The sequence below is a fragment of the Macaca nemestrina genome, chromosome 7, assembly GCF_043159975.1.
Source record: "Macaca nemestrina isolate mMacNem1 chromosome 7, mMacNem.hap1, whole genome shotgun sequence".
In the NCBI taxonomy this organism is placed as follows: Eukaryota; Metazoa; Chordata; class Mammalia; order Primates; family Cercopithecidae; genus Macaca; species Macaca nemestrina.
In genome coordinates, this window is record NC_092131.1 from 140,114,126 (window position 1) to 140,139,720 (window position 25,595).

General features: G+C 34.2%; 1 protein-coding gene across 7 annotated transcripts in view; it reads left to right on the forward strand.

Annotated features, from left to right (window-relative positions):
* LOC105489206 (vacuolar protein sorting 13 homolog C) overlaps positions 1-25,595 on the forward strand; it is a 196,008-nt gene that overhangs the window by 59,954 nt on the left and 110,459 nt on the right. For all 7 annotated transcript variants that reach the window (XR_011626463.1, XM_011753896.2, XM_011753907.2 and 4 more), the window contains 15 exons: positions 4,334-4,476; positions 5,326-5,518; positions 6,946-7,060; positions 7,709-7,845; positions 10,400-10,523; positions 12,236-12,353; positions 14,965-15,094; positions 15,771-15,849; positions 16,538-16,677; positions 19,820-19,973; positions 20,912-20,991; positions 22,216-22,275; positions 23,489-23,651; positions 24,391-24,507; positions 25,486-25,589. Coding sequence is in view for 6 of the 7 variants with exons in the window: in XM_011753896.2 (XP_011752198.2) it covers positions 4,334-4,476; positions 5,326-5,518; positions 6,946-7,060; positions 7,709-7,845; positions 10,400-10,523; positions 12,236-12,353; positions 14,965-15,094; positions 15,771-15,849; positions 16,538-16,677; positions 19,820-19,973; positions 20,912-20,991; positions 22,216-22,275; positions 23,489-23,651; positions 24,391-24,507; positions 25,486-25,589 (1,857 nt within the window). In the remaining variant the exon portion in view is untranslated. The remainder of the gene's footprint in view (positions 1-4,333; positions 4,477-5,325; positions 5,519-6,945; positions 7,061-7,708; positions 7,846-10,399; positions 10,524-12,235; positions 12,354-14,964; positions 15,095-15,770; positions 15,850-16,537; positions 16,678-19,819; positions 19,974-20,911; positions 20,992-22,215; positions 22,276-23,488; positions 23,652-24,390; positions 24,508-25,485; positions 25,590-25,595) is intronic.

Sequence of the window (25,595 nt, forward strand, 5' to 3'; positions counted from 1 at the left end):
CGTATCTTTTATTTCTTTTTGTTTTTTACTACCAACACTGTTATTTTGTTTTCATTGTATGAATATACCATAATTTCTTATCTATTTCCTATAGATATATATGATTGTGGTTTCTGGTTTTGGCTATTGCAGATAACGCTGCTATGAACATACTTGTACAAGTCTTTGGTGGAGATACTTTTTTTATTTATCTTGAGTTAAATATCTGGGAGTAGAGTTGCTGGGTCATAGGGTAAATATGTATAGCTTTTCTAAAAACTGGCAAACACTTCTCCGAAAGTTGTAATATTTTATATTCCTCCCACTAGTTACAGATGCTACATATTCTTGCCACATTTGATATTGTCAGGCTTTTTAATTTTAGCCATTTAAGCAGATTTGATATGTTCCTCCACTATAGTTTTAATTTGCGTTTTCCTAATGACTAATGATGTTGTTATGGTTAGGCTTTTGTGTCCTCACCCAGATCTCATCTTGAATTGTAATCCCCGTAATCCACCCCTCACCGCCATCAAGGGAGAGACCAGGTAGTAATAATTGAGTAATGGGGGTGGTTTCCACCACACTGTTGTGATAGTGAGTTAATTCTCATGAGATCTGGTGGTTTTATAAGGGCCTCTTCCCCCTTCACTCAACACTATTCCTTCCTGCCACCTTGTGAAGAAGGTACCTTGCTTCCCCGTGGCCTTCTGCCATGATTTTGTTTCCTGAGGCCTCCCAGCCATGCTGAAAGATAGTCAATTAAACCTCTTTCCTTTATAAATTACCCAGTCTAGGGCAGTTCTTTATAGAAGTGTGAAAACAGACTAATACAGATGTTGACTGTCTTTTCATGTCTTATTGGCCATCTCTGTTCATGTGTGATTTTTGGTCATTTTTAAATTGGGTTGTTTGTCCTTTTATTGTTGTTTGTGGAAGTTATTTTTATATTTGCCTACAAGACTTTTGTTGTGTTTGTGTATAGATAGATATAGATATGTACATTTTGCTATAGGTGCATGTATAAAATTTTCAATTTGTGGCTTGCCTCTTGATTTTCTTAATGGTAGTTATTTATGAGAAACAATTTTAATTTTCTACTGATGAAGTCTTTTTTCTTATGGTTACTGCTAACATTAGATCTGTTCAAGAAACCTTTGCCTACCTCAGAGTCACAAAGATACTCTCCTATGTATTCTTCCTAGAAACTTATGGGGTTCTGGGTTTTATCTTTAGTTTAGTATTCATCTTAAAATAATTTTTGTATTTGGAGTCGCATGTGGGTTGAGGTTTATTTTTTCCCTATGTTTATCCAGTTGTTTGAGCAGTATTTTAAAAATACTTCATTTTTTTTCTTATTGAATTGAGTTGTCCCTTTGGTTGAAAATAAATTGACTTTATATGTGTGGATATAGTTTTAGACTCTCATTGAACTCGTTGTCTATTTTTACACTTATGGCCCCAATCTTGATACTATGGTTTGGTGTGTCCCCACCCAACTCTCACCTTGAATTGTAATAATCCCCACGTGCCAAGGGCGGGGCCAAGTGGAAAAAATTGAATGATTGGGAGCGTATCTCCCATACTGTTTTTGTGGTATTGAGTAAGTCTTGTGAGATCTGATGGTTTTATACATGCGAGTTCCCCTGCACAAGCTCTCTTGCCTGCTATGTAAGACGTTGTCTTTGCTCTTCCCTTGCCTTCTGCCATGATTGTGAGGCCTCCCCAGCCATGTGTAACTGTGAGTCCATTAAACCTCTTTCTTTGATAAATTATCCAGTCTCAGGTATGTCTTTATTAGCAGCATGAGAATGGACTAATGTACTTATTATTATAGTTTTATAAGTCTTAAAGTAAGACCTCTGACTTGTTTTTCTTTTTTTTTGAGACAGAGTCTCACTCTGTCACCCAGGCTGGAGTGCAGTGGTGCAATCTCAGCTCACTGTAAGCTCTGCCTCCTGGGTTCATGCCATTCTCCTGCCCCAGCCTCCCGTGTAGCTGGGACTATAGGCTCCCGCCACCACGCCCGGCTGACTTTTTGTATTTTTAGTAGAGATGGGGTTTCACTGTGTTAGCCAAGGTGGTCTCGAACTCCTGACCTCGTGATCTGCCCGCCTCAGCCTACCAAAGTGCTGGGATTACAGGTGTGAGCCACCATGCCTGGCCTCTTTTTTTTTTTTTTTAAGAGTGTTTTGGCTATTTTAGGCCTTTTCCACTTATATGTACCTTTTAGAATCATCTTATCAGTGTTTTCAAAGTACATGCTGCTTTTGTTAGAGATTACATTGAATCTGTAAATTATTATGGGGACAGTTGTAATTTTAGCAATATTGAATATTCCAGTCACATAATTCCTTTTTGTGTCTCTGACCATCTGTCAGTAATTTTCCTTCTACTTGAACAATGCCGATTATATTATTTTGTTAAATGCAGTTCTGCTGGTGACAAGTTTTTAAATTTTTTTTTTGTTTCTGAAAAATGTCTATTTTTCCTTATTTCTTGAAGGATACTTCTGTGTATAGAATTCTAGGTTGTTAATGATTTTCTGAGTTTTGAAGATATAATTTCATTGTTGTTAGGCCTGCATTTTTTGTATATTCAGCTGTATTCAGCTGTTAGTCTTACTGTATCACTTTGAAGGTAATTTCCACCCATCTCTCTCATTTTTCTATTTTTAAGAAAATCTCTTTACCTTAGATTTTCAGTAATTTTACTGTGATGTGACTAGATATGTATTCATTTTTGTTTATACTGTTTGGACTTCTTCCTGTTTGGACATCTTGAGGTTTCATCAATATAGGAAAAAAATCCTCACTTCCCAGTTTTATTTCCCATCATTCTTTTATACTTCATCCTTTGGGACTTCTAATGTACATAGTAGGCTCTTTTCATAATATCATGTGTGTCTTATTTTCTCTGAGGTATTTCCACGTTCTTTATCTGTTTATTCTTTGGCTAGTTTCCTCTAATTCTCTCTTCAGCTCTTTGTATATTACTATTAAACTCATTTATTGAATTCTTAATTGGTTTTTGTCTATTTCAGTTCTTGAATTTCTAGTTGGTTCTTTTTTTAAAGCTTCCAAGTTCTTGCTAACATGCTGTTTTATCTTTTATGTCTTTGACCCTAATAAATCTAGTAGTCTGAGTAAGTCTAAAATTAGACTCTTGATGTCTAGAGCTCCTGTGAATCTATTTTCTGTTGTTTCTGCTGGTTTTTGTTCCAATTGGTCATGAATCTAGTTAGCCTGTGTGTGTGTGTGTACGTGTGTGTGTGTGTGTGAAAGTGTGTGTGTGTGTGTACGTGCACCAATCATTGTTACTGTAGGTATTGAGATGATTTGATGCTGTGCTGCCAGATCATGGGAGTTTGCCTGCTTCCAGTTCACCTTTACTCTTATGATATAACCCTTTAGGGTCCCCGGCAAAATAATGTGTTTTATCAGTGCTTTTACCTTTTGATGGGACCTGGTTTCCAATTTTGACCCTGCTAGCCTAGCTTCACAGCCCCTAGGCTGTCCCCTCTGAAATTTCCGAATACCTCTAGGAGAAGCAGGTCCCCAGATTCCAGGATCATCTCCCTGGTTCTCTGTTTTACCTTCAATCTTGACTCAGTAATTTTGGGGTCAGGATTTATTTTCTCAGTGTCTTACTAACTCTGCACAGCAATCAAGCAGATGTTTTTCCTTCAGCCACAGGATTATTCTGAAATACTTAGTTTGTTTCAGAAAAAGCTGCTGAATTGAATATGCCACAAAATGTTTTGTAATTGTTTCATTGTTATAACCTATAAAACTAAGAGAAGGCTGGGTACGGTGGCTCTTGCCTGTATTCCTAGCACTCTGGGAGGCCGGGGTGGGCAGATCACCTGAGGTCAGGAGTTCGAGACCAGCCTGGCCAACATGGTGAAACCCCGTCTCTACTAAAAACACAAAACTTAGCTTGGCATGGTGATGGGCACCTGCGATCCTAGCTACTTGGGAGGCTGAGTCAGGAGAATCTCTTGAACCCGGGAAGTGGAGGTTGCAGTGAGCTATGATTGAGCCACTGCACTCCAGCCTGGGCAACAGAGCAAGACTGTGTCTCAAAAATAAAATAAAACTTCAGAGAAATGAATTTCTAGATCTTTTGTAAGCATCCTATTTAAGTGGACAATTTTATATTGAATTTTCTAATTTATAGGGAATACATTTGTAAAAGAAGAATTTTTCCTTTATGATGAGCATATGGATGCCAGAACCTACCATGCTCTATTTGTTAGGTTGCTTTATAATTCAACAAATTTAAATAAGAAATTATTAAAGAAAGTAATAGTTATTTAAACTTTAACAATTTTAATTTTATTCTTTCTGTATAGTATGTTGCCCATATAATGACCCTGAAGTTAGTAAGCACCTCTGTTACGATAAGAGAAAACAAGAATATTCCAGAAATACTAAAAATTCAGATAATTGGGCTGGGCACTCAAGTATTTCAGCGACCAGGAGCACAAGCACTTAAGTAAGTTTTTAAAAATTTATTTCAATTTTTATTTTTAGTTATAGTTTTAGGCAAAAAATGTGGTGTGTTATTCAGGATTAAAAATGATTAATGCCAGCTCTTCTTTAATTTCTCTTGCATGTATATGTCAAGATAGTCTTTTTATATTTGCTTTTGTTTTGTTATGATGCTGTATGGGTATTTCATCATTTGTTCTGCCCTCCCTCCTTTCGTTTGTGCATATTTATTGGATAGTATTTAATTTATAGGCTCAATACTGTGAAAGCTATGGACAAGTACAATAAGTTTTTGTTTTCAAGAAATGTATGCTATAGCTAATAAAAGATATGCAAGAAGTTAATAATTCGAGAACTATATGACGTTAGACAGCTCTAGGGTGAGAAGGTATTGTAAAATTAAATGGCTCATAGTTAATGCTACACAAGCTTAGTTGTGGAAGAGAATAACTGAGCTAGGAGAAGGTCTAGGTTAGCCGAATGGAAATGACTAGGAGAAGCTGGAATGGAGTAAGAGGGTATTAAGGGTGGCATAGAAGTAGGAGAGGAGTTCATCAATGTCATGTGATCTTTTATTCATACAACAGTGATCAGAACTTTTACAGTATTCTAAAGTTGGCTAAAGTGAGTTTTTCATGTAGATGAAAGGAGTTAATTGAAACAACAAGAGCAGCAAACCAGATTGTGTGTAAGCAATTGAATGCCTGGATAAGAAGGTTGAGCTTCAGCTTTAGATAAGATGCATGGATGGTCCTGGTTCTCAAAGAAGTGTTTAAAGGGAAATTTGTATTTTAGCCCATTAGATTACGAAAGACCTTATATGTGTCTTTCCTTGTTCTTCATTGGATTATAGGGTAGAAGCAAAATTAGAACACTGGTATATAACAGGTTTGAGACAGCAGGATATTGTACCATCACTTGTGGCTTCAATTGGTGACACTACATCATCCTTGCTTAAAATTAAATTTGAAACCAATCCAGAGGATAGTCCTGCTGACCAGACTCTGATTGTTCAGTCTCAGCCTGTGGAGGTCATCTATGATGCTGTAAGTGCAAGGAGAAAGTAACTCTTTGTTTAAACCATCTTATACTTCTGACATATTCAAAAATAAAATGTAAGCATCCTATTTGAGTGGACAATTTTATATTGAATTTTCTAATTTAAAGTGAATAAATTTGTAAAAGAAGAATTTTTCCTTCATGGTGAGCATATGGATGCCAGACATTTTCTTATTTCTCCTCTTTCATATTTAACATTTATTTACTTAATAGGTAAGTTTCCTAATAGGTTTTTCTTGTTTCAAAAGCAGTACATGTTCAGGAGCTAATTTTGATTTTTTCATATGCAATACATTTTTCCCTACTGCAAGGTTTATTTATCTATGCTTATGTTAAATTTAAAATAATCTAGTATACTTTAAAAAATTCTTGTTTATTTGCCAACTACTCCCAAATTGTTACATGTTGACTTCCTACTCCAGTTCTTTTTTGTGTATTTTCTCTTTTCTTTCAATGTTTGGAACAAATTCAAAGAGCTTTAGGAGTGATTAAAAGAATTTTAAATATTGTTAACATGGAAAAAAGCATTGGTGTTTAGATGTTATTGGAAATGCTGGCTCAGTTTCTGTATCTATGGCTTTACCTTTTTCAGGCTATCTTACCCACCATCTCAAGTTGAGCAATATGGATTGCTCACCATATCTCAAGTGAGCAATATGGATACGGTTCACTACTCATTGCATCACTTATAGTTTCGCCCCACCTTGTTGAGATCCCTGATGTAATTTTACTTTACGATTGAGAGCTAAATTCACTGTGTGTGTGTGTGTGTGTGTGTGTGTGTGTGTGTGTGTGGGTCAGCGGAGGGGAGGCAGTATATAAAGACTGCAGAACTCATTATATTTTATAATTAAAAAATTTTAATTGTGGTAAAATACACATAACTCAATTTAACATCTTAACTGTTTTTAAGTTTACAGTTCAGTAGTGTTAAGTACATTCACAATGTTAAACAACCAGTCTCCAGAATTGTTTTCATCTTGGAAAATCTCTGATTTTTTAAAAGTTTAAATTTGGCATGTAGGTAAGAGCTAAATGGCTTTCTTCCTCTTAATTTTCTAAACTTCAGAGTGCAAGAGAATCTAATTACAGTATAGAGAAGTAGAGTTTCACCTTCTGACTAATTGGAGGCTAAAACTAAAAGTAATGTCTGCTGCTACATCCATATGACACTATAGAACATACTTTACACCTTAATGATATATGCACATTTGTTGCCTCTCCAGTAAGCTTGCTTAGGCTCTTCCTTTCTCCAGGTTCTCTTTTACTCCAAGGGGAGATGTAGTTGGACAGAATATCTTTGGAGTTCCACAGTTCAAAACTACAGCTGTTTAGAATTGAGGTGAAACTTTAAAGTTTACAACATGGAAAGAACTATGTGTAAGTTGATTATATTAAAAAATTTTTGTTATAGAAAACTGTCAATGCAGTGGTTGAATTCTTTCAATCAAATAAGGGTTTGGATCTTGAGCAAATAACATCAGCAACATTGATGAAGCTGGAAGAAATTAAGGAGAGAACAGCTACAGGTAAAGAATTTGAGTGTCTACATAAGCATCAGCTAAGTTTTAAAAGTTTTGTCTACTTTAATGTAAACATTGTGTTCAAAATATTATGTTGCTTTTTTTCTTTATTTTAAACTCAGACTGTATTACAGTATAGAGTGGACATGGCTTACTCAAAGTCAAATATACCTGTTAGACTAGGTGAGAAAGAGCATAATATGGGGTACAGACGATTCTTCCTGCCATTACAGTCAAGAAGTTGTGCTTCAGAATGAGCTTGAGGTGGAAAACCATCCTCCATCTCAGTTCTTAAGAAACTGTTCATCACACTGTGTGTGAATATAGTTTGAAAGATACTTACTTTTGTATAACATGGCCTCTGAACTCAAGCCAACTATTTTATCCAGTTCCTTAACCAAGGAAATAATAAATTCTTCTATCCCTACATAAAATACGAGCTATGTTGGGTTTACTATACTGTGCTATAATAAATTGTTTCCTATTGGCTATATGCAATTTTCACCTTACATGCTGAATTGAGAATCTGATTTGTGAGAAAAGCTAATACTCCTTTGTAATACTTTTCAAGTAAAATTCTTATTCTAGTTGTTAATAATATGATTACATATTTCAACTTGACCATTTAATGTCATTATTTCTTACCTTCTTTAGGACTTACACATATTATTGAAACTCGAAAAGTCCTTGATTTAAGGATAAATCTGAAGCCTTCTTATCTAGTAGTTCCACAGACAGGTTTCCACCATGAAAAGTCAGATCTTCTGATTTTAGATTTTGGTACATTTCAGGTAGGTATATATGCATTTTTTTTGTCTGCCCATCTTTGACCTGTTTGCTAGCTAACTCTCCAATAGTTTGCTGTTTTTTTCTTCAGAGTTCACTAAACTAAATGTAGACTTATTTTTTTAACCTGTTTTTCAAGCCTAGCTTGGAGTATTTTATATATGTTTTATGACTATTAAAACAAAAAACCTCCAAATTTTCTGTAATGGTAGGTGATTTGACAGTAAGGACTGGATTACCTCTGTCTTTTCCTAATTAGAAAGAAGCATTTCTGTTTTCATAGCAGGGCTTAATTGTACAGTGTTATTTGTTGCGTATATATTTTGACAATAGGAAATTGTACGTATATGAATATATCTTTATTAAACCACTGTCAGTAACTAAGTAGAGCAAGATAACTTTTGGATTTTGGATTTTGAATCTCGTAGAAATCCAAGCCTCCAGTAAAAGGTGACAATTTCAAATATATGAGGGGACTTTGAAAAGTTTGTGGAAAAATGAAATTAAAAGATAAAAATAAAAACCATAAACTTTGTTTCTCAACATAAGATCCATCAAGTTCAAGACACTTTTGTAAGTGATGATACCAGCCGTTTAGTCCATCCCTGAAGGACTGAAGGTCCTGGGAATTTAATCATGTCATTGTAGTCTTTTCTACATTACTAACTGAAGAAAAATGGGTGCTGTTTATAGATTTTTTTTTTTAAGATAAGGAAACCAAAAAAAGTTAGAAGGAGCCAAATTAGGACTGTAAGGTGGGCACCTAATGATTTCTCATAGAAAATCTTGCAAAAACTGCCCTCATTTGATGAGAGGAATGAGCAGAAGGAGCATTGTTGTGGTGAAGAAGGACTCTCTGGTGAAGTTTTCCTGGGTGTTTTTCTGCTAAAACTTTGGTTGACTTTCTCAAAACACTGTCATAATAAGCAGATGCTATCGTTCTTTGGCACTCCAGAAAGTCAACAAGCAAAATGCCTGGAGCATCCCCAAAAAGTGTTGCCATCACCTTTGCTCTTGACTACTCTACTTTTGCTTTGACTGGACCACTTTCACATCGTGATAACCATTGCTTTAATTGTGATTTGTCCTTAAGATCATACTGGTAAAGCCATGTTGTTTTTTTTGAGACAGAGTCTTGCACTGTCGCCCAGGCTGGAGTGCAGTAGTGCAATCTTGGCTCGCTGCAACCTTCGCTTCCTGGATTCAAGTGTTGCTCTTGCCTCAGCCTTGCAAGTAGCTGGGATTACAGGCATACGCTACCACACCTGGCCAATTTGTGTATTTTTAGTAGAGGCGGGGTTTCACCATGTTGGCCAGGCTGGTCTTGAACTCCTGACCTCAAATGATCCACCCACCTTGGCCTCCCAAAGTGCTGGGGTTGCAGACGTGAGCCCCCATGCCCAAACCATGTTTCATTTCTTATTATAATTCTTTGAAGAAATGTTTCTGGATCTTGATCCCACACTTGTTTTTAAAATTTCCATCAAAAGCTCTACCCTTGTCTGTAGCTGATTTGAGCGCAGTGGTTTTGGCTCCTGTTGATTAAAAAGTTGTCTCAACTTTAATTTTTCAGTCAGAATTGTGTAAGCTGAACCAGTTGAAATGTCTGTGGTGTTGACTGTTGTTTCTGCTGTTAATCATCAGTCCTCTTCAATTAGGGAATGAACAAGATTAAATTTTTCCTCAAAAATTGATGTGCATGGTCTGCCACTGTGGGCTTCATCTTCAAAATTGTCTTGACCCTTCTTAAAATTAGTTACCTATTTGTAAACTGCTAATTTCTTTGGGGTACTGTTCCCATACATTTTTCATAAAGCATTACTGATTTCACCATTCTTTCACCCAAGCTTCAGCATACATTTGTTTTTTGCTTCAATTTTAGCAGAATTCATGTTGCTATGATGGGGGGGTCCTTTTCAAGCTGATGTCTTAATCTTCTTAGTGACTCAAGCTAGATCCTGTTCAGTCATGTTATAAAAAGTTAGTTCAAGTTTCTTTTGGTACGAAACAGTTTTGAAATTCATGCATAGTTTTTTCATAATGGGCATTTTCCATCGACTTTTTGAAGATCCCTTGTATACTCCTGAATTGATCCTTGCTTCTACCGGGAAGGGAGAAAAGGTAGTACAATTTGGAGCTGAGTTATAGTGGTCTAATTATTCCTGTGGTATAGTGCAGAGAAGGAACAAAACGCTGCTATTTAATGGTGAAGAGTGTAGGGTGGGGGTCAGGGGAGCTGGACTATAAGAGGCAGTAATTCCTGAGATCCAGGAAGAGGAGGAGTTGTACATCTAGACAAGTTATTTGCGGCAGATAGCTCGAACATGAAAATGTGCTGAACACCTATTTCTCAACTTTAATAGTGGTGTATGCTGAAATATTCTTAATTGTTTACAAATAATTATCTGAAAATTAAAATGTTTATGCATTAAGGGCAATATTTTCATTTTGTTAGGTTTTAACTGACTAAATGCAAGATTGAAACCTAGCTAAAGTATGTTGATGTATGTGCTTTTCTGTTTTGGAAAAAAAAAAATTGAGATTTGTCTTTCATTTTAGCTCAACAGTAAAGATCAAGGTTTACAGAAGACTACTAATTCATCTCTGGAAGAAATAATGGATAAGGCTTATGACAAGTTTGATGTTGAAATAAAAAATGTACAACTACTTTTTGCAAGAGCAGGTAAACCATTATTCAACTTTTAGGGTCTTGGGATTATGTTGGGTAGTTTGTGTAACATACGTGTATGTATGTGTGCCTATATATGAACCCTGACAACCATTTTGCACACATATTCTTTTGGCTGCTTAAATAAACCATGTAGGACACTATTAGTGTAAATTACCGCAACATTTATAAATAGAAATGGAAATTTGGGTAGTCATCTTAGGATAACTAGCTCCATTTCAATCTAAGCCTATTCATAGCCTATATTTTTGTAATGTGACTATAAAGCTGCTTAGAACACAAAATGGAAGTTGCAATTGATTCATGTTTTTCTGTCTTACTGCTTTTGGGATGACTCAGTATTATTTTCCTTGCTGCCTTCATTATTAAATCTTGTACTATATTAGCCTAGTCTTTATTTCAATAGTATTACTAGTATATTATGCTTTCTACTTTTGTAGATATCTGAAAAATATATATCTACAAAGTAGTAGATACAGTCTTAATATCTTAAAGATAATTAACTTAATTATTTTCCAAAAGCTTTGGTGTTTTCTACGCTTAAGTAAATATTTTTTTAGACTTATTTAGTTTCTAGAAACAATACATATTTATTAATTATCCTTGATCATAGTATCACTTTGTGGTAGGTCAGTAGAGGAAAGGATAGTTATAGTCTCTATGTGCAGAGTTTATACACTAGTAGGAGTGTTGAGACTTATTAAAATGTAAATATATAATGCTCTACTTACTTTTCATGTGTTAAGAGCCTGTTAATTCCTTGAAGTGGAGTATTTACACAGACCATTAAAACTGCCTTTTCTTTTGTATGTACTTAAAAATAATTGAATTATGGCCGGACGCGGTGGCTCACGCCTGTAATCCCAGCACTTTGGGAGGCCAAGGCAGGCAGATCATGAAGTCAGGAGATTGAGACCATCCTGGCTAACACCGTGAAATCCCGGCGTGGTGGCGGGCGCCTGTAGTCCCAGCTATTCGGGAAGCTGAGGCAGGAGAATGGCATGAACCTGGGAGGCAGAGCTTGCAGTGAGCCCAGATCATGCCACTGCATTCCAGCCTGGGTGACAGAGTGAGACTCTGTCTGAAAAAAAAAAAAAAAAAATTGAATTATAAGTGATAAAAGATTTTCAGTCATTGCCATCGATAAATATCTGCATAGTTCTCTATTAGTTATTGGAAAATCTGTTTTTGGGACCTTCTTATTTGAAGAAAAGTGATTATTATACTTTTTTGGTCATGAAATTTTGTTTGCTAAAACTCATCTTTGCTTTGGAATTGTGTACTAAGCTGGGTGTAAATATTGTACTTAGGAACCCCGTAAACCTCTTTTTTTCTTTTTTCTTGTTTTTCCTCATCTTTTCACTGTAATTATCAACCTTGGTCATTATTTCTGGAATTAAGGTAATAGATCCTGGGCTTTGTTTTTCCTGTTTACTTTGAAATGCGAGATGTTAATGTGAACATTCTCCAAATGTAATTATTTTATATCACAGTCTTTGATCTTGTCAGTCTGTATTTAAAAAGCATAGATTATTTAACTGATATGCTGAAAGAAGTAAAAATTGGTAATCATTGACTCTGGATTAATTTACAGTGATTTTCCATAGAATGTCTGACAATTTAAAATAATATTCATTAAAAATAATATTTATCCATGTTCCATGGCTGTTTGTAAAAACCATAATATCTTAAATTATTTTTTAAAGAGGAAAACTGGAAAAAGTGTCGATTTCAGCATCCATCAACTATGCATATATTGCAACCCATGGATATTCATGTTGAGTTGGCCAAAGCTATGGTAGAAAAAGACATAAGAATGGCCAGGTAATGTATGAGCTTCTTGTATATTAGAAAATTAATAGGTGAAATATGTCTACATCAGTTGCTAGAATTTAAGGAAGCAAAGATAGATTTCTGTGGGAGACAGAAAAAAATAATGATTATTCCATTTTGCAGCAGAAATGTATTTTTAAGAAAATGTATATTTGAATTATACATCAACTCTTCAGAAATATTTGGACTTTTACAGTCTATAAAAGTTGATGGTTCATGTTTTTGAATGAATCTAATCCAACACTTAATATCAACAAAATAAAATCTTCAAAAACATTAGAGGCTCTTTTGATAATGAAATACCATATAATCCTGAGAAAAAATAGAAAAGTAATTTTGAATTTAAATAGACAGTTCTGAAATGTTTATACTTTCAAAAAACAGATTTATTGAAATATAATTGATGTTCAATAAGCTGCATCTATTTAAAGTTTACAATTTGATAAATATTGCCTTAGCTATATAGCCACGAAACCATCATCACAGTTAAGATAATGAACACATCATCTCCAAAAGTGTCCTTGTTCCCCTTTGTATTCCTTTCTTTCCTTCCCTACTTAAATTCTCTTCCCCCAGTCCCTGGACAACATTCGTCTGCTTCCTGACACTATAGATTTGTTAGAATTTTCTAGAATTTTACATAAATAGAATCTTAGACTTTTAATTTTTTTGTTTGACGACTTTAATTCAGCATAATTAATTTGAGATTCATTCATGTTGTATGTATCAGTAGTTTATTGATACCCTTTATCAGGTGGATGTTAAACCAGCTTTTCATTACCGATTAACCTCACTTAGTAATGATGAACATCCCTAATCCAAAGACCAAAAATTTGAAATACTCCAAAATTTGAAACTTTTTGAGAGTCAACGTTATGTCACATATGGAAAATTCTGCACATAAGTTCTTAACACAAGCTTCGTTTCTTGCACAAAATTATTAACATTTTTAAAATAAAATTTCCTCCAGACTGTGTGTGCAAGGTGTGAATGAAACATAAATCAATTTCGTGTTTAGACTTGGGTCCTATCTGCAGGATATCTCATTATGTAATACAAATATTCCAAAATCTGGAAAAATAAAAAATCTGAAACACTTCTTGTCCCATTTCTGATAAGGGATATTCAACCCATATGTATTATTCTTTTAAAATACTTTTGGACTTGTTTTGCCAAAATTTTATTACAAAGTTTTATATTTGTGTTAATGAGGGATATTGGTCTGTGCTTTTCTTGTTTTGGTATCAGGATAATGTTGGCCTCATACATTGAGTTTTCTGGAAGATGTTGTGTAGAAATGGTATTATTTCTTCCTAAAATGTTAGGTAGAATTCACCAGTAAAGTCATCTGGCCCTGGAGTTTTCATTTTGAGAGGTATTTAACTACAAATTCATGTTTTTTCATAGATATAGGGCTAGATTATCTATTCTTTTGAATGACCTGTGTGTTCCTAGTGTTTTGAGTTGTTTGTGTGTTTTAAGGAATTTGTCCATCTTAGTTGTTGAATGTATGGCATAAAACTGTTTGTATTGCTTTCCTTTTACCTATTTAATACACGAAGAATCTGTAGTGATGTTATTTCTCTTAGTCCTGATGTTAGTAATTTGTGCCTTTTCTCTTTTTCTGCTGATCACTGTGATCAGAGGTTTATCAATTTTGTTGATCTTCTGAGCTACCCGGCTGTTGGTTTCCATTATCTTCTCTCTTTTGATTCTTTTTTTCCCCCTGATTTCCACTCTGATGTTTATTATTTCTTTCTTTTGTTTACTTAGGATTTCATTTTCTTTCCAGTCCTAGTTTCTTAAGGTAGAAGCTGAGGTCACTGATTTGAGACCTTAGTTCTTTTCCAGTATAGGCATTTAGTGCTTTATATTTCTTTCTCTGTAGTGCTTTACTGTATCCCAGTGTGACATCTAGCAATTAGGCATATGTCAGCTTGAGCTGTTCACAGCTTAGTCAGGAAGCCAAAGATAAACAACCACCAAGAAGAGCTTTATGACCAGCACATAGCTGCCACAAGGCTATTGAGACAAATAAACCTGAGGCAATTACATTGAATAGGGAAACAGAATAGAAGCCCCTGCTAAAAAGTAAGTAACTGATAAAATCACAATGGTGATTCAGTAGTGAGTAAAACAGATGTCCTCATGGAGCTGACATTTTAATTAGAGGAGACATAAACAAATACAAATGTGATGTCAGGTGCTGCCGAGTGCTATATATAAAAAGAAATAAAGCAAGGCAATGGGATAGAGAGTGATGAGGTAGATACTCTTTGATGTTGATAATAAGAAATCTTTGATACCAGGAAGTAGTGTTTTGGTTTTGAAAGGTAGAGAATTGTGTTTGGAAAGATTTTCATAAAAATTAGTAAGTTAAAAAGGTTTGGCTACTTAAGAGGGATATGTTGAAATTATCTGGAAACTTAGCTAACATAGAACTTTCGATTTCTTGCCAGTGTTGTCTAAATGAGGCATTAATGTAATTAGATTAAAACATGTCCAAAGTTTAGGCATGTTTTAATCTAATTACATTAATGCAGTTCTTTCCCTCGTTTGTAATATAGAGATGCTGACTTAAAACCACTGAATTGTATCTTAGATTTAAAGTGTCAGGAGGACTTCCTTTGATGCATGTGAGAATTTCTGACCAGAAGATGAAAGATGTGCTATATTTGATGAACAGTATACCTTTGCCACAGAAATCATCAGCCCAGTCTCCAGAGAAACAGGTAAATAGAAACAATAAAATGTATAAACCTATTTTTACCATTGTTTTAAAGCAGTGATGAAAAGTCAGTTTCAGGGCAAGGTTTATAAGTGAAAGGACCAAAAGTACAGAAATGAAAGTAAAATGTCTTTCGAATTTATAAAATGTGTTTTAAATAAAACTAGAGGGGGAAAAAGTAAACAAAAATCTTTAGAATCTTGCAAATAAAACAATTGGTATAAAATGTCCTTATATGTTAGACTTACAAGTTGTAGGTCACTTTAATTGGAATTGATCTTTACACAGTAGAAACGTTGGATTTCTACTTCGAAATGAAATTTGATAAAGCGAGCTCATGGTGATACCATGTGTCAGAGACCTATAAAAAAGATGTACTTTAATATTGTAATAGATAGAATGTAAATGATATACAGTACTAATAGACTAACTTACTAGAGGTACACTTAGTTTTGTCCTTGTAAATGTGGGCAGTAGACTTAATAATTTGTAAATTGTAGCCAACTCTTAGTTGATTACACAATATATCTTGTTGGAAGATTTGTATATTGTGTTATGTTGTGTGTATGTGTCTTTCCATATCTCTTTATCCTCTATTACTTTTTAGTCTTCCTCTCATTTATCACATTTAATCCTGCTGAGTCATCGTTTTTAAGAAAACTTTTTGTATTCTATGCTAGGTATCCTCAATTCCAGTTATTTCAGGTGGGACAAAAGGTCTACTTGGTACTTCACTGTTGCTAGATGCTGTGGAATCAGGTAAGGAAAGTAAAATACTCTTTCTGTATTAAATTAAGCCTATACATTGTTATACAGAGATAACATTTTTAGAAAATAAGGGCCATCTGAAACTGCTGTAGTAATTTACTGGTTTTAGTTCTAGTTGTGCTACATTAGTGTGACTTTGAGTCCCTTATCTTCTTTAAGCCCAAGTTTCTGTCTTCATTGGATAAATGAAGGGATTTTTTTTTTTTTTTTTTTTTTGGTAGTTGACAGTGCTTACTTAAGATTCTAAATAAACTACTCTTTTTTGGCCCCAATCTCTGCATGAGCTTTTCTCTAGCTCTGACCTAATTGATCTGTTTTAATTTTGAACTAGAATGTAAGCTTCATCAGGACAGGACCATGTCTATCCTGGTTATTCTGGTATCCTTAGTAGCTGGCACAGCCTGATACATGGTAGATAATACCCAATAAATATTTTGTTGAATATTGAGTGAATGAACTATAGTGAAAAACAGAACCATTGAAGAAAAGAACGTAGTGCTATTTGATTTTAAATGTGATTATTACGTGTCAGGTTGAGTCACTTGGTGGAAGTTTAAAAAAAAGCAGATATTCTGATGCTGAATATGAAGATTATATCTAATAAATGAACAGATTTGAGTGTTTCATGCAGTTTTCAGTGTACAATATCTCAGATCAAATAAATGTCTTTTTCCTTTAGAGTCTGATGATGAGTATTTTGATGCTGAAGATGGGGAACCACAGACTGGTAAAAGTATGAAAGGATCAGAACTTAAAAAAGCTGCAGAGGTCCCAAATGAGGAGCTCATTAATCTTCTGCTCAAGTTTGAAATTAAAGAAGTGTGTGCTTTTTTGTCTATAAATAGATATATTCTGGTTGTCACTATCTTGTAAGGTATCCTCAAGCTAGACCCAAATGTCAAGTATATTAAAAACGTGGTACTCTGTCTTTCCTGCTGCCCAACACACATGCACATACACACTCTCACACACACTCTCTATTTTACACACAAAAAGATTTTAAAAAATGAAATGCTTTTTAAAAAATTGATGTAAGAATGATCTGTGGCATATCTAATTTATTCTGGAAGAGCTTAGACTTTTAATTAGGACTTACTTTTCTGTAGAAAATTTTTATGACATGCCTACTTTAATTTTTTAAACTTTTCACTTTTAGCTAAATAATGCTCATTATCATGTTTATGATTTGGAAAAATGTAAACAACCTAAGTTTCCAACATACGTTTACAGCCTTTAAAAGTCATGTGGTAAAAGGAAACATGGAGAGATGTTCACAGTATATTATTATTTGGGAAAACAAAAAGATTATAATACCAAGGATATTATTATTCCATTTGAAGTTATATTTGTATGTTTTCTTTGATAAATGGCAGACAGTGTTCATCTCTGAGTGGTGAGATTACAGGTTTTTATATATGCCTGCTTGCTTTTCCATATAGTCCAGATTTCTGTAAAAAGTTTGTCTTGCTTTGATAATAAAACAAAAAAGATAGAAAATGGAGGTGTTCCTTATTGACTGTTTGATATGCCAAAGTGAGAGCATGTCCTAAAATATAATGTCAGAAATACTACATTTTAGCTGTGTGTACAAACCTAAGTATTATTGGTATTTGTTTGGAGAAAGGTATGTTCTTTACCATTAGCCTTCTACAGCTTCTTTCTTTCTCCATACTACATCCAAAATATCATTAAATCCCATGACCCTAACTTCAAAATGCATTCATATGATTGCTCTTCCTTTCTGCTGCTACTGTACTGTCCAAGTCACTGTAATCGTCTTGCCTGGATTATTTTGCTATAGCCTCTTTGCTTCCGTCTTTGCTTCCGTCAGGTACTCTGTTCTGTCATTTGCCAGAGTGATCCTTTAAAAGTGAACGTCAGGCCGGGCGTGGTGGCTCACACCTGTAATCCCAGCACTTTGGGAGGCTGAGGTGGGTGGATCATCTGAGGTCAGGAGTTCAAGACCAGCCTGGGCAATATGGTGAAACCCCATCCCTACTAAAAACAAAATTAGCCAGGCATGGTGGTGGGCACTTGTAATCCCAGCTACTTGGGAGACTTGCTTGAACCTGGAGGTAAAGGTTGAAGTGAACTGAGACTGTACCACTGTACTCCAGCCTGGGTGACAGAGCAAGACTTTGTCCCTAAAATAAAATAAAGTAAAATAAAAAAGAAAAGGGAATGTCAGATCATGTTACTACTCTGCTCAATATCCTACACTGACTTCAAATCTCACTAAAAGTGAAGGACTAAGTCCTTACCATGGCCTACAAGGCCTTACATGTGTAAAACCTCATATGACTGACCAGTTCTTTCCTGCCTGGCTCATTCTGCTTCAGCCATATTCCATTTATCCCTTCAATAGGTATTGATCATGTGCCTTTATTACTGGACATTATTTTAGATACTGGAAAATAGCAGTGAGTAAAGTTCTTGCCGCATGGAGCTTACACTAGTCTTATGTTTTTCCTTCTGTATACCAAAGCACATTCTTTGTGCTTGCTATTTCCTTTGCCTGGAACACTCCTTTCCTGCATGGCTTGATTTTTTCTTTTTCTTTTTCTTTTTTTTTTTAACTTATTTCAGGTATTTGTTCAATTGTCATCTTATTGGAAAGATCTGACCAACCAAGACAAGATAGCAACCTTCATTTTCTCCAACTTTCCCTAGAATGTAAACTTCATGGTGATAAAGAATGTCTTAATTTGTTTTCTGTTACCGTAACAGAATACCTCAGCCTCCCAAGAGGCTGGGATTACAGGCACGTACCACCACACCCAGCTAATGCTTTGTATTTTTTATGGAGATGTGGTTTCACTATGTTGCCCAGGCTGGTCTTGAACTCTCAGGCTCAGGTCATCTGCTTGCCTTGGCCTCCCCAAGTGCTGGGATTACAGGCGTGAGCCACTGCACTTGGCCTTTTCTTTAAGTACTTTTAAAGTGTTATCTAAGTATGTAATTATAACATCTGCTAATAATATTATTTTTTGCCTTTCTTCAGTATTTATGTTATTCTGGTTATTATTGCGGCCTATCAAGTTAAATAGCTTAAAACAACTGTCTTATTTTGCTTACAGGTTTGTGGGTTAGGAATTTTGGAAGGGTTCAACTGGGTAATTTTGTGTGTAGTCTTTCATTTGGTTGCATTCTGATGTTGACTGGGGCTTCTGTCATCGGAAGCCTCAAACTGGATGTCCATGCGGCTCACTTATGAGGCTTGCAGTTGATACTGGCGGTTGGCTGGGAGCTCAGCTGTAACTGTTGACTGAAACACCTACTTATGGCCTCTCAGCATGGTAAAAGCCATGGTAGTCTGAGTAGTTGAACTTTTTACATGGTGGCTGGCTTCCCCCAGTATGAGTGTTCCCAGGTGGGAGTTTCATGGTCTTTTTTGACACCAGAAGTCCTTATAGTATCAATTCCTTTCTACTCTGTTGATTTAAGCATTCACAAACCTGCCCATATTCAAAGGGTGGAGACAAAGATCTATACCTTTTGATTAGAGTATCAAAAGTACTTCCATCTTTTAAAAATTACAGTGTTTTATTTTTTATTAGCTAAATATACAGGCTGTCATTTCCAGAGTTAAATAGTAGTATGATAGTGAACATCTTTCTTCCTACTTTAATGGGGATGCTTTTAAAAAAATTACTAAACATGATTTTTGCTTTGAAATACAGGTTTAAGAAAATCATACTAAGGAAGAATCTATACATTCCTATTTTACTAAATTAGAAAAAATAAGTTAAATTCCGTCATGATTTTTAAATAAATGTACTTATATTCTCAAGAATCGAATTTAAGTTGGTAATTTCCAATTATATTAAATAGCTAAGGGGCAGAAGCATATGAGCAAAATTACTGTTCTTTTGGTGATGTGTATGGAGAAAGATTTTGTTTTCATTATTTTAAGTATGATTCAGACTTCTTATTAACTTTTCATTGGCTCTAATTCTTTTAGGTGATTTTGGAATTTACTAAACAGCAGAAAGAAGAAGATACAATTCTAGTATTTAATGTTACTCAGTTAGGAACAGAGGCTACAGTGAGAACATTTGACTTAACTGCGGTATCTTATTTAAAGAAAATCAGCTTGGATTACCATGAAATTGAAGGTAATAGCCATAAAAATAGAAATAATAACCTATAATAAAGGTAGCACTTTGGAGTATCTGAAACACTTTCATTTATATTGTATTTATAATAAATAATGGCTGTACTCTTCTAAGCACTTTACAAGTAATAATATTTATACTTTGGGTTGGAATCCTTGGATACAGAAAACTGACTGTATAAATACCTATGTTTTATAACTTTTTAATAGTTGAAACTAAAACAAATCTCAATTTAGAAGAAAAATATTTTATGTGTTAGTAATTTCTATAGGACCTGTGTTAAGATAAAGTTTACATTATTGTCTTGAGGAAAAAAAATATAAATAATAAATTTTCTAAGCTATTTTTTCCTTAAGTGAAGGTTATGCCCTTGGAAGTCAAGGGAAAATTTTGAGATCTCTCAGAAGCAAGAGTTAAAGAACTGCAAATAACAAAAGATAGATAAAATGGTGGACAAATTACTTCTCCCTCCATAGCTTTTGGAGGCAGTTCCTTGGTACATCTACCGAAGGACATAAAGAACATCTGGTAGTACCTGTTGTTTTTAAGTTAAAAAGGAGTTTAACCGTTCTCTTTTAAGGAAAAAAAACAAAAACAAAGCTTTCCTCTTTTAAGCCACCTCTCACAGTTTAAACAAAAGGAAATTATTTAAATTTCTTTAATAGAAGTAAAATAAATTATTTGTCAGAATTTTAGAAGTCACCTGTGAAATCAGGTGAAAATAAATATGCATGTTTTTAAGTAAGTTGGATGTCAGAGGTAACAATCTGGATTGGTTAATTTCTTCAACAGTGATGGCCTTTGTATTTAATAACTATGACAACATGCAAAGATTTTCTTTTAAAGCTTAATTAACAAATTTTAAAAAATCTAAAAAAAGTTTCAAATTACAAAAGAGCAATTTATTTGAAACACTTTTTTTTTTCCTTTTTCTTTAGGATCCAAAAAGAAGCCCCTTCACTTGATTAGCTCTTCTGACAAACCTGGGTTAGATCTTTTGAAAGTGGAGTATATTAAGGTACGGGCTATAGAATGATTATATATTTATTGTGTACTCCAAACGACATCTCTGGATGGAAAAATGTGACAATAAGTTACTAATGGCTCTGGATGTGTATCACAGTTTCTAATTATAGGGAAATCTGTTTTTTTTTTTTCATTTGTACACCTTCTTTTCTTTCACTTAAGTACAGGGCCATTATACAAAGTCACTAAACTTCTTGTTGCCAGAGGTGGAAGCCTGGGATGAAGTAGGTACCATTTGTCCTCTAGGGCACACCCACATACCTATACTGATTATAGGTCATATATAGGTGACATTTGGCTGAGTATGCTGCATCAAAAGGATAAAGTCATATTAAATTGGGTTCAGAAGAGAAATGCCAGGAATAGGAAGGGCCACAAAAATATTTCATATGAGAAACACTGAAGGAACTGATGGTATTTAGCTGACTTCAAGATTAGTTGATTTGTTTAATTGGTCAGCAGCTATTTATTGAATACCTCTGGATGTGTTTTTGGATGTCTGTACTGTTAGGTGCTTGGGATACAGAAATGAAAAACATTGCCTGTTCTCAAGAAAATTGTACATGAGTAGGGAGATAACACACGTAAATAATAATTAGAATAAAATGTGATTGATTCTCTAATAAAGAAAAGCACAAAGCATTATTGGAACAGAGAGACAGGGAATTGGCAAGGCCAGAAAACTTCTCACAGGAGGTAAATCTTTGAGTTTGAATTTGTTTGTGTTTCCAAAGGATAGAAAGAACTATGCGGACCAATGGTTAGTTATGATGAGAGATAGATTTTTGACTCAGTGTGAAGACCTTATTAAATAAAAGCTTTCTAAAGATTAGATTTGTAAAGAAACAAGGTTTCTTTTACTGGAGATATAAAAAAAATAGACTTGCTAAAGACTTTATGGAGGGATTTAAGCATTAGGTGATAGATGGGCTACGTGACCTTTACACCTTACAACCTTCAGAGTTTGTCATTCTGATTCCTAGCTGCAGTTTCCCAGAAGTGAATATTCTCCCATGTTTGAAGAGAAGAACACATTTGCGCTATTATAATAAATACATTATTTGGGTGTAACTTTAAAATAATGGCAATAAAATTAAATATACAATGTATGTAAAATACATTTATAACTATAAATGAATTAACCAGAGATCATAAATAAGTGATTTATTTACTTTGATCCTAGTACCTTCTTTAGAACTTTTATTTCTTTTTTCAGGCTGATAAGAATGGACCTAGTTTTCAAACTACTTTTGGAAAAACTGAACAAACAGTTAAGGTAAGAAATTCTGTTAAAGGAATTTATCCTGTTTGAAAATAACCTACTCTCAAAACCTCTAGTATCATTTGAGGAGTATTGACTGGGTAATTTGATGACATAAAGGACCAGTAAGAGTTATAAATAACCTCATCGATACTTACCATGCTCTGTGTTTATGATTCAGCTTAGTAAAGCTGTTGTTTTATTATATCACATCCTAACGTCCTTAAAAGTTTCCGTATTATTTCTGAATTAGGGAATGCTATAGACAAAAGAACTTTGATGTACAAAGAACTAAAAGGTTTCTAAACTAGCCAAACTAGATAGCATTGTTTGATGTACAGGTGAAAAAGTGTATAAAATATAAGGAGAGATGTTGAGCAGTTTTGAATCCATACTACTTACGTAGTAACTTAGAGTAAGAGGAGCAAAATGTACCTATGAGTAACTAAAAAGAAAAGGAGAGAGTTGAGTTTTAGCTCACACTTTTTTGAGAGGTGGGGGAATCTGTTTTAATATTGTGAACCTTTTATTATTTTTATATCCATTTAGTGTTATGAGAAAATGAAAAGAAATTCATTTTTATAAACAGAGCTTTTTATTTTATATTAATGAAAACTACCCATTCTTGAAATCAATTTGTATTGCTATCTTAGCTTTCTAGAGTGTTTGTTTTAAAAAAAAAAAGCAGTACTTTTTCCCTACACGTTATATATTGTGTTTCTTTTTAAATGATGAGACCATTATTGTGATTTGAAAAGATCACTTAGTAACCCATTCATAATTGTCCTTTTTATATTTAAATCTCACAGATGCAATCTTTGAAATCATTTCTAGACATAGTAGTAGCACATGGTGGTTCTGGGATTTTGCCTTTTTACTTATAATTTTATATAATCATAATTGTCCATTGAAGATCCAAGATGCCATCTATATGTTGAATATCAGGATAGTCATGAGAAGCGGAGTATAGATTTCATAACCATTATGCTTGGGAAATGGAGTAATTAGGTTGCTGTAATATTCTGATGTACCTCTGAAGTGTGTAAGTGTAATTTGTCTCCATATATTCCCTGTTTAAGGAGATTGTGAATCTTCCTCTCTTTACTCTTCCTTCTAAGTGGTGGGAAGCAATGATATAAGCCCACCTGAGAATCTTTTGGATCTATCGTGGAGACTACAGGTTATAATTGACTGTGGGAAACTAATTTTCTCTTTAAAACATTTTTAGGTGGCCTTTTCATCTTTAAATCTGTTGCTGCAAACACAAGCTCTTGTCTCTTCTATTAATTACCTCACAACCATTATTCCTTCTGATGATCAAAGCATAAATGTTGCCAAGGAGGTACAAATTTCAACTGAAAAACAACAAAAAAATTCAACTCTGCCAAAAGGTATGAACCAAACATTTTTGTTTTTTGTTAGCAAGGGTTTTAGAATTCTAAAGCTAAATGAGGAATACTAGAGGTTATCTGACTCAGTCATTTAAATACAATTTTCCCTTTTCTTCAAATTAAATTATATGCAAGCACCTGATATATAAGGCATATGTAATCAATACTGTTGTTTTTAAAAATGTTTGTTTTTGTTCTTATTTTGGTGGTGGTATAGGAAGCCTTTAGGTAGGTAATAGGGGGAGACGACCTGTATTTATACTGAGCTGTTCCCTCTCAGTGGCTGCTGAAGGGGCTTTATAAGGAGTGAGTCTTTCCATTTTACACATAAGGAAATTAAGGCTCAGAGACACAAAGGTAGGGAAGGGTTCAGGAGTAGCATCTAAGTGGCCAAGAGCCCCGATTTTGGATCTGAAAGAACTCAGTTCAGATCCTGATTTTGCTACTTCAACCATGTAACCTTAGGCACATTATTTAACTTTTCTGAGGTTCAGTGTCCTTATTTATTTATTTTAGGTTTTTTTCTTGCTTTTAAATTATAAAACTAATATCTCACTATTAAAAAAGCAAACTTTACAGAATATATAAAGCAAAAAAAGTATTTGAATCGTTAAGAGTTGGAGAATGTTATAATTTTTTTTTAACATAGCAGTGGTTCACTTAATATAGCGATTAAAGCTTAATAGAATGTAGATGATTAAAATCTCACTGTGTGACAGATGCTTTGTTTTATTTTTAGTGATTGTATCCTCCAAAGATAGTGACATTATTGGCTTCAGGCTGTTTGCGCAGTTGAATGCTTTCTGTGTCGTTGTTTGCAACGAAAAGAACAATATCGCTGAAATCAAGATTCAAGGTAAAAGTTCACACGGTATTAAAAATTGGCGAAAAAATAAACTTTTCCTTCTTGTTTTTTCTTTGCAGTGCTAAAGAATGTACAAATAAAGAGCTCTGAGCTGTGAAAGCTGAAAAGACATAATTGGATTGTATGCTTTCTTCTCTTTGGGATATAGATATTGGTCAGAATCTGACCATCCCAATTGAACTCACACATATCCTGGTGTTTGGGACCTTCCTGAGAGTTATCTAGGAAGTAGAAAAGGGATACTGATGTCAATGTAGGGATGGTGTTGATGGGCTAGGAGAAGTCTCAGTCTAGATTTTAGGTGAAGGTCTATGGACATGCTTTGTAGTAACTTTTTAATCTTTTTTTAAAATATATGATTTTTATACATAATATAGTTACGTATTTGTCTTTATTTATCTTTCCTTATGAAAAGCAATCTTATAATGAATGACAATATCTGTGAGGCCATTATGTTCTTTTAGGTAAAAGCTGCCAGAACTCATCTAGCTTTTCCTCTGGCTTACTTTTACTAGCTGGTTGTGACCTGGTAAAGAATATATTGAATATGTTTAATGAAATTTTTTAAGAACCTAAAAACTAGAAAACTAGGGGCTTTTTTCCTTTGTCCTTTCCAAAATGGCAGTGCATCTACTAGTCTGAATTTGATTTGTGTAACTTTTATAGTTTCCATGTAAATGACTGGATGTGAGGTATAAAGGATAATTTACTTAAATTCTGAGATAATCTATTTGTGCTAGATGTGTTTCTTCCCCTGATTGAAAATTCAGATAATTATTGTTTAACACATTTATAGGTTTTGGTGTTTATATAACCAAAAATCTCTAATATTGCAACTTATTTATCCATTGGGAGTTGAAACATTGCTAAATTTTAAAAAGTCACCCCAAAATAAAATAATGTAATGGAAAGAAAGATCTTATTTATGGTAGATCTGTAGAAATTATGATAATGCACTTTCTTTTTCAGGCCTGGATTCCTCCCTTTCTCTCCAGTCAAGAAAACAGTCACTTTTTGCCCGACTAGAAAATATTATTGTCACAGATGTTGATCCGAAGACAGTTCATAAGAAAGTAGGT